The following is a 15,398-nucleotide window of genomic DNA, read 5'->3' as shown; positions in this document are numbered from 1 at the left end:
ATGGTGATCACATACCCATTCTAGAGGAGTACATTTTTCAAGAAAAATTTTACTAAGAAAGAGTGAAGTCAAGGCTATCACATAAAGAGTAATTCAGGGTAATTTAAGAAAATGTTACTAGAATTTACCAAAATTGGGGAAAATGTAGTCTACATGGTTTTATTTTAAGGTATAAAAGGAAATTAAAAGAGGAGAGGCCAGACATGGTAGCTTATAGCTCGTGCCTATAATCCCAGCACTTTGGGAGGTTGAGGTGAGGGGGGATCAATTAAGGCCAGTAGTTTGACACCAGCCAGGCCAACAGAAACCCCATCTTTACTAAAAATACAAAACATAGTTGGACGTGGTGGTGCACACTTATAATCCCAGCTACTCGGGTGGCTGAGGCAAGAGAATCCCTCAAACCCGGGAGGTGGGGGTCACAGTGAGTGGAGAACATGCCACTGACTGCACTCCAGCCTGGGTAACAGAGCAAGATTCGGTTTCAACAACAACAAAACAAAACAAAACAAAACAAAAAAAAAAAAAGGGGGGGGGGAATTTCTTAAATTTAAAGCATTATCTGACACAAACAAATTATTTATCCTATTTTTAAAAGAATATTTAAGTCTAAATAGGCTCTAATTTTAGCTGAAATAATGCTTTCTATTTTGAAAGGAAAATATTTTCGGAAACTTATCTTTTAAAAACAAATCTTGGAAACTTACTGGGCAAGATTCCTCTCATGCTCATATTTACAAATCTACCTAATCAGTAGTGCTAGCACTACTCTGCAGTTGTTTTCATTATAATAGTCTACTTCTAAGGGTTTTCCTGTATCTCTCTCTTCCTTCCTGCATTATTTCAAAGAAAAATGGGTTAATCATTATTCATAAGAAAAAAACTTCTGATTCTATACTGTATATTAAGCTATTCATCACATGACTTCAATTTCTGAAACAAATTACATATACATACTGAGAACAAAATGTCATCCTTAGCTGCTGATATGGTTTGGATTTGTGTTCCCACCCAAATCTCCTGTCAAATTGTAACCCCAATGTTGGAGGAAGGGCCTGTTGGGAGGTGACTGGATCATGGGGGCAGATTTACCCCTTGCTGTTCTCCTGATAGTGAGTGAGTTCTCACAAGAACTGGATGTCTAAAAATGTGTAGTACCTCCCACGTCACTCTCTTCCTTCCTTTTCCAGCCATGTAAGATGTGCCTGCTTTTTACCATGCTTGTAAGTTTCCTGAGGTTTTTCCAGCCATACTTCCTGTACAGCCTGCAGAACTGAATTATACCTCTTATCTTTATAAATTACCCAGTCTAAGGTAGTTCTTTATGGCAACACTAGAATGGGCTAATAAAGGCATAGTGGTGTATGCCTGTAGTCCTAGCTACTTGGGAGGCTGAGGCAGAAGGATTGCTTGAGCCCAGGAATTGCACCTGGGAAACACAGTGAGACTCCATCTCTGAAAAAACGATGTCACCTTTAAGAAAGGGTTTAAATGTTAATGCTTCAGATGGTTTCTCCAAATCATAACATCAACCACAAATGTTGCAAAAATGTTAAAGTGACAAATAACATATCATTACAAACTTACAAGTGTGGCAAAAAGCAGGCACTTCTTAGATGGATAACAAAGAAAAAATTCAACAACCTACTATTGTTACAATTGTTGAGGCAAATATTTGTATTAAAGCACCTAAAAACTTTGCTGCACTTACAAGCAATAGATGCATTAAAAGTATAGATCTAGATGGTTTTCAAAACTGAAACATAACAATTTGGAAAGACACAGTTGCATTCAATTTCAGTTAAAGACATGCCTTGTTATAACAATAATTAGTATTTGCTAAATGTTTTCCTCTAGAAAAGTATTTTTAACATGTTACAAAGGTTACCTGTCATTTATGATCCAGTTCAGACAGAGATTGAGAGAGCTAAGATTTTTGCACCTCTTGACAATTTCCATCACGGTTTCATTATCCAGTTCGGTGATATGACGTAGGTCCAAGCTGGAAAGGTTTCTTAGCTAATGAGATAAATAAAATGAAAGATGAAAAAGGTAAATGCTACATTCACTCTCAAAACTTACAAATGTAGTTTATTACAAGGTAGAGTATCATTGTAAAATATTTAAAATAGATGATAGCCTAGAATCTTTTAATTAAAGATATTGTATATGTAATATTTTACACAGTAAATTAAGCATGAGTGTATAGAAATCTATGGTGAGTATCTGAATGACAACAAACATTAACAGAAAGTAGATTTGGCCAGGTGCAGTAGCTCACATCTGTTATTCCAGCACTTTGGGAAGCTGAGGCTGGTGGATCACGAGGTCAGGAGATTAAGACCATCTTGACCAATACGGTGAAACCCTATCTCTACTAAAATACAAAAAAATTAGCTGGGCATGTTGGTGCATTCCTGTAATCCCAGCTACTTGGAAGGCTGAGGCAGTGGAATTGCTTGAACCTGGGAGGCAGAGGTTGCAGTAAGCTGAAATCGCGCCACCTGCGCTCCAGCCTGGTAACAGAGCAAGACTCCGTCTCAAAAAAAGAAAAAAAGAAAGAAAGAAAGAAAGATTTTACTCAAGTATCCTAAAAATCAAGTTACCAATCTATTGTCTAATAGGCAGGCAAGGTATTGAATATATTACATTAAGTACCTACAATCTGATAAGATTATTCTAACATTGTTCAATTTCAGATATTACCTTCATAATTATAATGCCATTTCTGTATATATATATTTTTATTTTTTAAAGATGAAATATGACTAAATGGTTAATTGGGAGATCGCCTGGTTTTGTATTATCAGTGTACTCCAAACTGTACTATTATGGGTATGTGTTTCATCAGAAAACCATAGAAAATGTGGCTTAAGAAGCAAACATTTCTCCAGGTTCCACCTTCTCCATGTCTTCATTTTCTATTTCTTTAAGTTTCTTGTCTTCCCCTGATGTTTGGCCTCTAAAGCAAATTAATGACAATATTTACATAAAGGTGGTAGGATCTTAATTATCCTCTTCAAATAACTACCTTTTCAAATATTAAGCTATTTTTGCTTAATACTATGCAAAACTTAATCTGGAGACATATGATAGACCAAGTAACACAAATATCCCTCCCACCAAAGATATCTATGCTCTAATATGTTACCTTATAAGGCAAACGGGATTTTGCAGATGTGATTAAAGGTATGGATCTTGAGATGGGGAGACTATCCCAGGTTATCTGAGTAGGCCCAATATAATCACTGCAGACCCTTATAAGCACAGGCTTACTCAGAGAAAGCCAGAGAGATGTAATGGAAGATACAGGAGATGTTTCACTCATGAAAGGGATTCAAGATACCTTTACTAACTTCAAATATTGAGGAAAGGGCCAGAAGCTAAGGAATATGGGCAGCTTTAGAGTTGGAAACAGCCCTCAGCTGACAGCCAGAAAGAAATAAGGATCTCAGACTTAGAACCTTAAGGAATTTAATTCTGCCAAAAAACCTGTAAGAGTGAGCAAGAAAATAGATGCTCCCTTCAGAAACACAGCTGACATCCTGAATTTACCCTGGTGAGACCTGTGTCAGACAGGCTTCTAACTTACAGAATCGTGAAATAATAAACTGGTGCTGTTTTAAGTTGCTAAGTGTGTGAGAATTTAAGTCAGTTCAGCTTAAACCCCAAGAGAAGAGCAGACACTTGAATCTCCACTGAAAATGTTCTATATTTCTGCTGTCTGATATAGTAATCACTAATCACTTGTACCTATTGAGCACCTAAAATGTGACCAGTGTGACAGGGGACCTGAACTTTTAATTTTATTTAATTTTAAATAATTTGCATTGAATTTTTATATCTGCATGTGGCTAATGGCTACAGTGTTGGACAGGACGGCTCAAAAGAATGGTCGTTGGAAGGGTAGGAGGTAAACCTGCCAGGCAGTACTCACACTCTCTTTCCACCTCAGCTCCCAATCGGAGAAGCTACACAGAGAGAGTTCACAGAGTCACTACTCAATGCTGTCTGAAGCATGCTGCCCAACTATGGAGATAGAGATAGCTGCAACACGTAAAACACAAAAAGGTCCACAACAGCAGGTAAATTCTTTCTAATTGAGACAGCAAGTGTATGTACCAGCTTCTTCTAAGGGCTACGTTGTAGGCATTAGTAAAGGCAGAGCTTCAGGAAAAGCTCTCTGCAATTGGCTCATCAGGTAAGACGTCCAAGGAAGTCACGTCCAGTCCAGTATGGGACTTAGCAAAATGATGCTCCAGAACAGAGGCAGGACAAGCAAAGAAGAAATGGGCTCTCCAAAGTTCCTATTCAATAATAACACATTAAGGGTTTCAGCAACATCAGAACATAATTGGTACTTGGCAACCAAAGCACACAGGAATGGACTCGTTAAAACAGACCTTTCTGGCTGTCTCAGTAGCTTCAGGCAACTGATCAGTCAGAATGTTGGTCAACTCCCTCAGTTTCCCCTTCCTCAGGGTTCGCCTTACTAAAATAATTATAATCAAAATTAAGCCCAGGGCTCAAAGGTGAGCTGTTTGGGCTGCAAACATAGCCCCTGATTCCTATGTCTTATCTCTCATTGTAGCTAACTTTTTTTTAAGTATCTAAAAGTACAAGAAGAAGAGAGACAAATAAAATACAAAATAAATAGCAAAATAAGTTTCTATAACTTTTCTGACCTCACTAGAATTCACCTAAGGGAATAAAGGGCTGATATGAATGCTCTTTGCTATGCGTTCCTCCTTCCCAACACGTGATCTGCATGTGGTGGGCACAGAAATTGAAATCACCCACAGTCATGGCTGTGCTTGGAGCAAAATGGAAGGCCAACATCTTTTATGAACAGGAGACACCAGAAGGATAGATGGCAATGTACATTTATCAACTCACTAGTTCTGTGTGTCAGGAGACCAGACATGGCTTAGCTGTGTCCTCTGCCTAGGGTTTCTCAAGGCAATCAAGATCTCAACTGGGGCTGTATTTCTTTCTAGAGCTCAAGTCCTCTTACAAGCTCATGTAGTTGCTGGAAGAATTCATGGGATGGGATGGGATGGGATGGGATGGGATGGCAATAAAATGAAAGAAACAATGGTAATGCCAAAAAGCACAAATCTCAGACTCAGTGTTTTTTTGTTGTTATTTTTCATGAGAGGAAGGAAAATAATAGCCTGAAAGCAGCTATGGAAAGCAAAGAGGATCCAGCCCTCACCTCCTGACCCTAGAGAAATACACTGAGAAAATGTGGTAGGCAAAATTCTAAGATGATCCCAATGGCCTATGCTCTATAGTAACCCCTGCCCCCTTGAGTGTGGACAGGACCCACGATTAGGATGGAAATTCTCCTTGTAAAGCAAAGAGATTTTGTAGCTGTAATTATGGTTCCTGATTAGTTGACACTGAATGAATCAAAAGGGAAAGTATCCTAGGTGGGCCTAACATAATCAGTTAAGTCCTTACAAAGGGTCTAGAGGTCAGAGAAATTATCCTGCTTGGCCTTGAAGAACTAAGCAACTGTGTTGTGAAAAGGACTGTGAGAGGCTTCTGAGGATTGGCCACTGGCTGAGGGCCAGCAAGAAAATGAGGATGTTAGTTCTACAACCATGAGGAACTGAATTATTCCAGCAACTACATGAGCTTATAAGAACACTTGAGCTCTAGAAAGAAATACAGCCCCAGTTGACATCTTGATTGCCTTGTTAAACCATAGGCAGAGGACATAGCTAAGCTATGTCTGTCTGGTCTCCTGACCCACAGAACTAGTGAAATGATAAATGCACATTGTTTTAAGCTGCTAAACTTGTAGTAATTTGTTGCGTATCAGTAGAAAACAAATACAGGAGGGCTGTGGGGAGGTTGTATTGCTGAAGAAAAGTCAGGCTTCACTCAAGACAAGGGGAATATCCTTGCCCACTTTAAATGCTGAGGCTCTCTGTCCTTCTTCAGACACTTAATGCTCACAAAAGCACAGAGTGAGAGGCTTAATCCATTCAGCCTTCTCCTCTAGGTTCGTCTTCAGCTTCCAAGAAAATACTTCCTAGAAAACAGTCAGTTATGATGTGGACACTCTTGTCAGAAGAAAGAGAAATAGAGAGAGACAGAGAGGCCGAGACAGAGACAGAGACAGAGAAAGATACCTAGAAAGTGGGGAGGTCTTCCTAAATTTCTTAAACCGACCCTTACTCATGGGAAGATGGGTTTGATGGCAACACTTTACGGAAATATTTGCACAGCTTCTGGCCTTTACTCAATTCATAATTGTCAATAGTTATGTACTTCCATATATATCTTAACACAGGTTAACTGTCTTTTCATGTTCCCTAAAGTTTTATTTTTCACAAGATTTTGCATTAGGGCTAGAAAAGTGGATAAAATGGTTTCACTAGTCAAGTTTTCTTGTTTTTGATTGAGCAAAGATGAATTTGTATGTGTCAAGGATCTGAGTCACTGTTAAATTTGATAATCCTCATATTACTGTTCCCCACACTTCTATTTTCTACCTAAAAATCACCATTTTTTAAAATCACATTGTCTTTACAGCTAACTTTCTTTATAGGGCATTTTTGATCCCCACACCCAAAAAGTTTTTATAACTGTTGGAAATACACTGTTCCAGTAACATGTAAAAAGAACCAGACAGCCCTTGAGAACTGCAGATGCTAGGCAGCTTTCTGGGCTCATGTGCTGATAGCAGCCCCATGTTGGTATCACTGGAAAATAAGAAATAAACTACATTAAATGGACCTATAGGACTGCCTGAAAATACTTTGACATATGACTCTTAAACCTATAAACATTAAGGATTAATTTTGCTATTTGTAACTATATGCATATGTGAACTACTGAATAGAACCATACTAAACACACATATAGCATGACTTTATTTTCCCAATTTATCTTTTACCATAGTTTCTAGGAAGATTCAAAGTCACAAAAATTTTATCCAGCTACATAAATATCTCCTACACATGCATATTTGGGGTTCTAGCACAGCTTCTGATATGGAGTTTCTATGTGAATTCTTACCTATCTCTTGGCTTCCTTCATTGTAATGCATCTCTCCATCACAACAGTTTGAATGTACTTAATGCCACTAAACTGTACATTTTAAATGGTTAAAATAGTATATTTTACGTTACATACATTTTACCACAATAAAAAAAATTCACATATCAACAAGAAGATGGTGACAGCATACAATAAAAATTGTATAGAGAAGAAAATATAAAGCTGCTTGTACCAGTTCAGCCGAATAACTTATCAAATTGCAGATACTGGATAGAGAGATGCTGGCAAATCTAACCTATTTTATAGACTTGTGAAAATCCAAAAATTTCTAAACTTTGAGTTCTATTTGACTCTCGAACTTTTAGAAAGCTTGCATCCAGGCCTACTCCTCACAGTAAGGTAGACCAGATGATGGATGACACTGGGCTACTTGTGACTCTTACTGCCCTGCATGTACTGTCCATAAATAAAACATTTCTCACTCTTCCAGTGGAGCACAAATGTATCCATGAAGAAACAGGTTTACTTGAGCTCTTACGCTCCAGGCTTCTACAGGGATCTTAAAGACTATTTTACTCTTGTTTTCTCATGAGCTGACAGTCACTACATTCACGTGGCCTTCCCCATAACCACTTTGGCCAACTCAACTTGAAATACGACAGTATCCAAAGGCAGTTCCAAGAGACTAATCCCCAGTAACCAGCATCATTACAAGACACAAAACTAGCACTTCTATGAGATGTGGTATTTGTATTCAAAACTCCACAAACAGTTCTGTCAAATTCATCACATTTCTTTCTTCACTATGGGAATTTCATAACGGTGCCCTCCAGTGTTTCATGAAAAGCTACCTAAAATAATCCTTCATAGCCTCAAACAGATAATTACATTTAGGAAACTGACATTTTAATTAAACTTACTTTCCTTATAATTCACTGGTAGTTGTGAGTTATACAAATCACAGAGGATTTGAATAAGCAAAGCCTTACAATCAAGATCTAAATGTTTCACTCCAATTTTTAAATATTTAGCAAGGTATTTTAACAGAAACACAAGTCAGAATGTAGAATATGGGAAATCATCTTTCAGTTTAATACTGCTTTTTTTAGAAAACAACATGACATCTAATTAATTCATGTTAAAGACTAAAATTAGTCAATGATTGGTATGGCCATGTATGTATTTAAATATAAAATGAGACACTAAAATGTTACCTAGGAAACATAGGCTTGGTGGATTATAGAAAGACCTCAAATGGGTCAGGAGTTCAAGACCAGCCTGACCAACGTGGTGAAACCCCGCCTCTACTAAAAATACAAAAATTAGCTGGGCATGGTGGCATGTGCCTGTAGTGTCACATACTCAGGAGGCAGAGGCAGGTGAATCGCTTGAACCCGGGAGGCAGAGGTTACACTGAGCCGAGATCAGACCATTGCACTCCGGCCTGGGTGACAGAGAGAGACTCTGTCAAGAAGGGAAGGGAAGGGAAGGGAGGGGAGGGGAGGGGAGGGGAGGGGAAGAGAGGGGGGAAGGGGAGGGGAAGAGAGGAGGGGAGGGGAGGGGGAAGGGGAGGGGAGGGGGAAGGGGAGGGGAGGGGAGGGGGAAGGTGAGGGGAGGCGAGGGGGGAAAGGAGGGGAGGGGAGGGGAGGGGAGGGAAGGGACGGGAAAAGAAAAGACCTCAAATGGCTTCCAAATTTTCTTAAGGCCCTACAAAAGTTAAAAATGAAACAAAACCCTCGATTGTAAAGATTGACTGAAGTGGATGAACTAACAAAAGAGGACTCACAGTACCTTAGCAAAGGCAGCATGGATGTTCTATCACTTCAGGACTCAGACCTTGAGAAGGTCTGATATCTACACTTAGAGAAGGACTTGGTTGGACAAGGGAGGGAACAAGGCATATACCTTCTACTCATTAACTAGGCTGGAACCTCAGCTAGTGTATTAAAATGTAATAAAAATCTAAATAAGCCACATTTAGGACATTAGGTAAATCCTTCCCAGCGTCTGAGCATAGAACTGAAAGGCTCTAGATAGCCTTAAAGCTTCACAGAGACAACAACAATTTCTAGTACTAACTATGAAAACTGGACTTCCAGGGTCTTGGAATTAATAGTAGCTACGATCTTAATTCTCAGGCAACTTCTGTATGTATTCTCTTTCACCCACTGCCTTCTTAATCACACTGGGCTTTTGTTTCTTTGCATTATTTTCAAGTCCAAGGTCTGTTTGGTTTTGCCATTCTTCTACTAGATCTGACATTATTCTCCATTTTATTCATTCTGTTTTGTTTTCTGGGACATTTTACGGCCCCGCTTCTCATCAAAGCTGTCCCTTCTAACTCCTTTTTGTCATATCACTGGCCAGATTAATCTTCTTGAAATAATTTCGATCAAATCTCCCACCTTCTCCAAAGCCTTTAGGAAACAAAAATATTTCTGCTGCAAGGAGGAATCCCAGAGCTTCCCTATCAAGGACCTTCACTGTCCATCCCTACCATTCCCTGAAATCCGTTAAGCCAACTCGAACCTCTTTCCCCAGATTTTGAGAAGTTGTTCTCACTATGCTAGGTGAACTGTGCTTATTATTTTAAAACTGCTCTCACTTCACTTATTTTACTCTGATAACTTAGACATATCTGTTCTCCTCTCCCTTCTTCTTATTCCACTACCTGGTTCAAATCTCATCTTCTTCACAAAGCCTTTTTGATTAATATAGAGAGGAAAAAATAAAGTCTTGGAAACATAATATACTTGCCTTAATGCAAATTATTAACTAGGCAGTTCCCAACATATCTATGCTTTTTAAATGGGGAGTCATTAATTGGCAACAGCTACCAAGGAACCAGGCAACAATCTTTCCTTCCTGCTACAACTACTTAGGAATGCCCTCTTTGACTTCTCTTCACCCTCCCTTATCTGATTCCTTCCTTCTCCCCCTCCAGCCCTTCCTAGGCTGTGCTGCTCAGGATCAATCTCTCGTCACAAACATTTGAAATCTAATCTTAATGCTTAAGCTGGGCCTAATCTGAGTCTCTGAGGTAGTAGTTGTGGTGACTCTTTATTCATTCATTCACATTCATTTAAATGTTTCCTGAGCACCTGGCTCTAACCTTGGCTCCCAGTTAGGATAACCAGGGAACATAAAAAAGAAGACTGACGGCCAGGCCCCATACTTAGAGATTTTGATTTAATTGTCTCGGAACAGGGTGAGCCATGAGTATTTCTGAAAAAGACAGCCAGTTGATCTCAGCCTGGACTGGTAACCACTTCTCTGGTGCAGCGCAATTGATATGTAAAAATCCAGTTACTGGGCCAGGCGTGGTGGCTCACACCTGTAATCCCAGCACTTTGGGAGACCGAAGTGGGCAGATCACAAGGTCAGGAGATCGAGACCATCCTGGTTAACATGGTGAAACCCCGTCTCTACTAAAAATACAAAATAATTAGCCATGCTGGTGGGCACCCGTAGTCCCAGCTACTCAGGAGGCTGAGGCAGAAGAATGGCGTGAACCTGGGAGGCAGAGCTTGCAGTGAGCCGAGATAGCACCACTGCACTCCAGCCTGGGCAACAGAGTGAGACTCTGTCTCAAAAAAAAAAAAAAAAAATCCAGTTACTGAAAGTACAAAAATAATTTGTAAAGCTTAGTCTCTTTAATCACTCAAAAAATGCAAAAGGTATTATTCATGTAGTCAGTAACTATTGATTAAGCAGCTATTGTGTACCAGGAACTTTCTCTAGCTGATAAAAATACAGCAGCAAACAAAAAAGCAAAAATCTCAGTCCATAGAATGGTTATATTCCTAGTTGGGGGGTTGCAGGGGGCAATAAATAAAATAAACAAATATGTTAAAAGGTATTAAGTACTATAGAGAAAAATAAAGCAAGACAAGCTGGATAGAGAAGAGAGAGAGGGAAGATGGGTATAATTTTAAACAGGCAGTCAAGGATGATCTTACTGAAAAGATGATATTTGCACAAAGATTTAAAGGAAGTGAAAGAGCAAACAAAACCAGGCTGATATCTGGGGCAAGAATTAGGACAGTGCAAAGGCCCTGAGATAGAAACTGGCCCAGGGCTTTGGAAGATGAATAAGGAGCCAGTGGTGCTGCAGCAGAGTGAATGGAATGAAAACTAACAGGAGACATGGTCAAAGAGGAGAGCTAAGAAGGACAGCTAGCACAGGGTCTTGTGGGTCCTGTAAGGATTTTAGCTTTTGCTCTGAGAAATTTGGGGAACCTCTGGAGGGTTTTGAACAGCAGTGGACCATGTTCCAATTTAGTTTTGAAATGATCACCCTAGCTTCTGTGTTGAATTCAGAACATAGATGCAAGGGTGGAAGCAGAGAGAAGCTATATTGAATTAATCCAGTCAAGAGTTATCAGTGACTTGGACCACTGCGACAGCAGTTGGAGATGGTATGAAGTGATTTTGGCCATACAGTATTTGAAAGTAGAATCAACAGAAATTTTTTGACAAATATCTTATGGGGCATGAGAGAAAAAGAGGAGTCAAGGACGATTCCAAGAGTTTTGGTTTGAGCAATCAGAAAATACCATTGCAACTAACAAAGACAGTTTGGGGGCAGGCAGAAAAGATAGTTTTCTTTTGCATATGCTATGTTTGAGATGCCTAGATAATCAAGTAGAGATGTCAAATAAATTTAGGAGCCAGTAGCACATAAATGACATTTGCGTCTCTACATTTAATATATAATTGTATTAATTATATATAAATGTGTTAAATTCATTAACTAGGTACAAACAGTAGTCTTACAATTTATAGTGAATACATTTTGAATTAATTGATTGAATTAATGTGCAGGCATACATTGTCACAGTAACAAAATAGAACACAAAGAGCCTAGCCCAATCCTTTAAAAAAAAAATACATTTATAACAATAGTGTCCCCCAGGCCATCTGAGGCAGTTACAAGGCAGAATTCATTTCCTTAGTCTACAACAGCATAATTCAGCCTTCACAGCCCTCTGTAAAGCTACCTGGGATGCCAGCATTCAGAGCAGGAGACTGCCCTCTGTATACCCACTGATGTTGCTTATTCTTTCACCATGTTGTTAACCAGACTGCTTTATAATCTGGTCTAATTTAAGTGTATGTTCCTTCCACTAGAGTCAAAAGGAAGCTATTGCAGGTCAGGACCATGTCTTACTCACTTTTGTGTCGCCAGTGCTTAACACAGTATTAGGTGCATTAGACACATTTATTAAATGCTTAGAACTGAATGAGTAAATTTGAAATCAGGATCAAAACTTTAGGTATGACTTTATTTATTTAAGTTTCCAGAAATCAGTTCTCCATTCTCTTAACTCCATCAAATGCAGGATCTGCAGCTCTGAGGCTACATGCTTTTAAAGTTCTTTTATTTGAACATAAAGTTAAGTAATATGTAAACATTAAATAATAAAACACAACCTTCTCATAGCATACAATTAAAGGTCATTTCAGAACAAGAAGCATAATGAGTTCTCTATTTACATATTTGTTCTTAAAATCCATAACTTTTTTTTTAAGAGCCTCTGTAAGTTATCAGTTTGAAGTATGTGGCAGGAATTTTTAGTAGTTCACCAAAATTTTAATCACTGTCTGCTGCTGCAGAAATGTGAGTTTGTTAATTGGATTTCTGCTTCTCAATATACCAATTCAGAATGGATGCTCTGCTCCTCCTCTTTCACTCTGGCAGTCACACAGTCTCTAATTGACTTTTTTTTCTAGGACTTTTCTTTCCACCAAATCTCTTTCTTTCCTCCATATAAGATTTCTAGAGCTCATAACAAACTACAAACAGCACTTAAAGTTAGCAACGCTAAGCAGCCTTGTCACTTTTTTACCCAGCAGGAGCTAAGAATGAAAATTTCCCTTCAATTAAAAAATAAAATATTCACACTGCTTCACTCAAAGAAGAAAAGAAATAAAAGCTTAAGTAAATTAAGGGTAAATTAAGTCAAATGTTAATGCAAGCAAGAAGAGACTGCTTCAACTAATTGAACTGGTTGTGTACTTCATTTCCTCATATCAAGTTCAGAGATCTACAAAAAAGGAGACAATTCACAAAATTTTGAAGCAATTTCAGTCACTTGCACTCATGGATCACACTTCAAAGGGTCAAAAGTTTTCAAAATATATTCCAAATGAAAGTTTTACAATCTTATTTTTTAAAGTAGTGAAATAACTAAAATGCCATTAGCCCAAGACGAAAGCTTACCATATCCAAGCCAAGTGACCTGTACACTGGCCTCTTGATCTTATACTGTCTATTAAAGCAATACAGTCAAATCATTTCACTCGTTATTTCTAAATGTGTTAAGCTGAAAAACAAAGGAATGACAGTAATGATTTTTAACTTAATGCATGTTCTGTCATATATTTTTATTTTCTGGCATTCCAAAAATGTTACAGAAATGTTGTGTCTACACTCTCAAATAAAATACCTTTTTTTCCTGGTTTACAGTATGCAACTGAGACTTACCTTCACATGGAAAATCTCATGGCCTTACATTCTCATTTATTGGTCTCAACTCTAAGTTATTGAAAAATGCCTAAACCTTAATCTCAGAAATCAGTTTTTCCATTCTGTGACCAGCTACTGTTTCAAAGACTGGATGAGAAACTTTCGTCTTTTGAGTCAAAAAGCTGTAGTGCACAGGATGATAACCATCAGCTGAGCCACCTGCAATCTTTGAGTCTTTTACACTATCACAAAAAGATTCTCTAATACGTGGAGAAACACCATGAGGCCCCCGTCAACAGGTCCCTATGGCTTCTCTCTGTAGAAGGTTTACTGCATAGACCTAGAACACTCTAAGTCACCCAGGAAGAAACCAAATAATCTAGGCATTCAGCAGCAGCTTTCTCTCCTTCTAATCTTAAGCCATTTTTATGATAAAAAAAAAAATTACAAAATGTATACATAATTCTCCCCCAACCCGTGCTCCAAAGTCTACAAAGAAAGTCACAAGTCTAATATTAATAATCTAAAAATAAATCAATCGGGCCATCCATTGTAATGAAACAGGAGTCACGGACTATGGTCCTAAAATAAATAATGATGCACGTTTGAAAAAAATAGTATTTCTTCCACAATCTTCAGCATTGTACTTGATTTCACCTTTTATGGTTATTACCAAAGTGCTCCCAGTCACCTGTGATGGATAGTGAAGGAACGAACACTTTCCAGGTGAGAAAAATCTTAGAAGAGTCAAACATTTTAAAGGGCAGGTACGGATTCATATTCAAAATCCAGGTCAAGAACTCCCCAAACACTGAATCAGATCCCATTTGTTTCACTTAGTTTTACACTGTTCTATAAACAGTTCCAAGAAGCAACAGCATTTGGTCCACCAAGTATTTCAATTTGGAATTAGTAAGTTTTACTTCTTGACTTCTGTAATTACACTCAATTTTATAAGCTGGAAGTGAATGAGCTAAAATTCTAGGCTAATGACTGTGCTACAGGGAGTATATCAGTTATCAGTAAGAAATGGTAATCAGAAAGATCTCTATAAAGTTTTCCTTGATATTAAATAACATGGAATATGAAATTATTAAAGATGATAAAAGTATTTTTTAAATGAGGTGCAAAAATTTATAACTTTGATTTATATATTAAAGCCCTACTTTCTGAAACAAAGAAATGTCCATTTGCAAAACTGCTCTCTCAACCAATTTTAACCACCTATGAATTCAAAAGCTTCAGCCAATTGAAATAAAATTAAAAATAACAACATCTAGTGTACATCTAAGGTAGGACTTTAAATATCAACTTATCATTTACCTTAATATTGCATACTTTGGGTCACTTATACCTTCTCACACCAATACAAAAACATTACCAAGATTTTTAAAAATAAATAAACAAGTACAGACAGGATAATATGAATTGTCTTTAAATTGTCAATCAAAACTATCCAAGATACAGTTTCAAATAACTAGTAACCAATAACTCAAATAACTAGTTCACAACAGTTAACTTCTTTAGTCAAATATTTTTCTTTACATTTGCTTCTATAGATTGACATTATAGATTACAGCACTGAGAAAACATTTCAACTCTGTTGTTGCTAGGAGCATGTGTGAAAATGATCTTTCTATAATTAAGCAGCTAGCACTCCCCCTATTCTTGGAATTCATCATGAACTTGTAGCTTTATTATTCTTAACTGTCATGTAACTGCCTGAGCTTACGTTTCTAGCTACGGCTTTTCTGGATTCAGGACGGTAGTATAGAGTTAGTGGTAGTCTAAGAAAGAGTCAGGTCTAATTTACATCTAATATTATGTTCAATTCTCTGCTTGCGCTTTGATGCCAATTGTTCCAACATTCTCTTAAAGAAAATAAACATCAGTTCTATTGTCTTAAATGTGATTTCAT

At 37.9% G+C, this 15,398-nt stretch overlaps 1 protein-coding gene across 4 annotated transcripts in view; it reads right to left on the bottom strand.

The window, feature by feature from the left end:
• FBXL17 (F-box and leucine rich repeat protein 17) overlaps nucleotides 1–15,398 on the bottom strand; it is a 555,353-nt gene that overhangs the window by 335,772 nt on the left and 204,183 nt on the right. For all 4 annotated transcript variants that reach the window (XM_030927142.1, XM_030927140.1, XM_030927141.1 and 1 more), the window contains one exon: nucleotides 1,889–2,019. In XM_030927142.1, coding sequence (XP_030783002.1) covers nucleotides 1,889–2,019 — 131 coding nt within the window. The remainder of the gene's footprint in view (nucleotides 1–1,888; nucleotides 2,020–15,398) is intronic.

This window comes from Rhinopithecus roxellana, chromosome 3, assembly GCF_007565055.1.
Source record: "Rhinopithecus roxellana isolate Shanxi Qingling chromosome 3, ASM756505v1, whole genome shotgun sequence".
In the NCBI taxonomy this organism is placed as follows: domain Eukaryota; kingdom Metazoa; phylum Chordata; class Mammalia; order Primates; family Cercopithecidae; genus Rhinopithecus; species Rhinopithecus roxellana.
The sequence above is the reverse complement of the archived record's forward strand: the minus strand, read 5'-3'. Positions and strand labels throughout refer to the sequence as shown.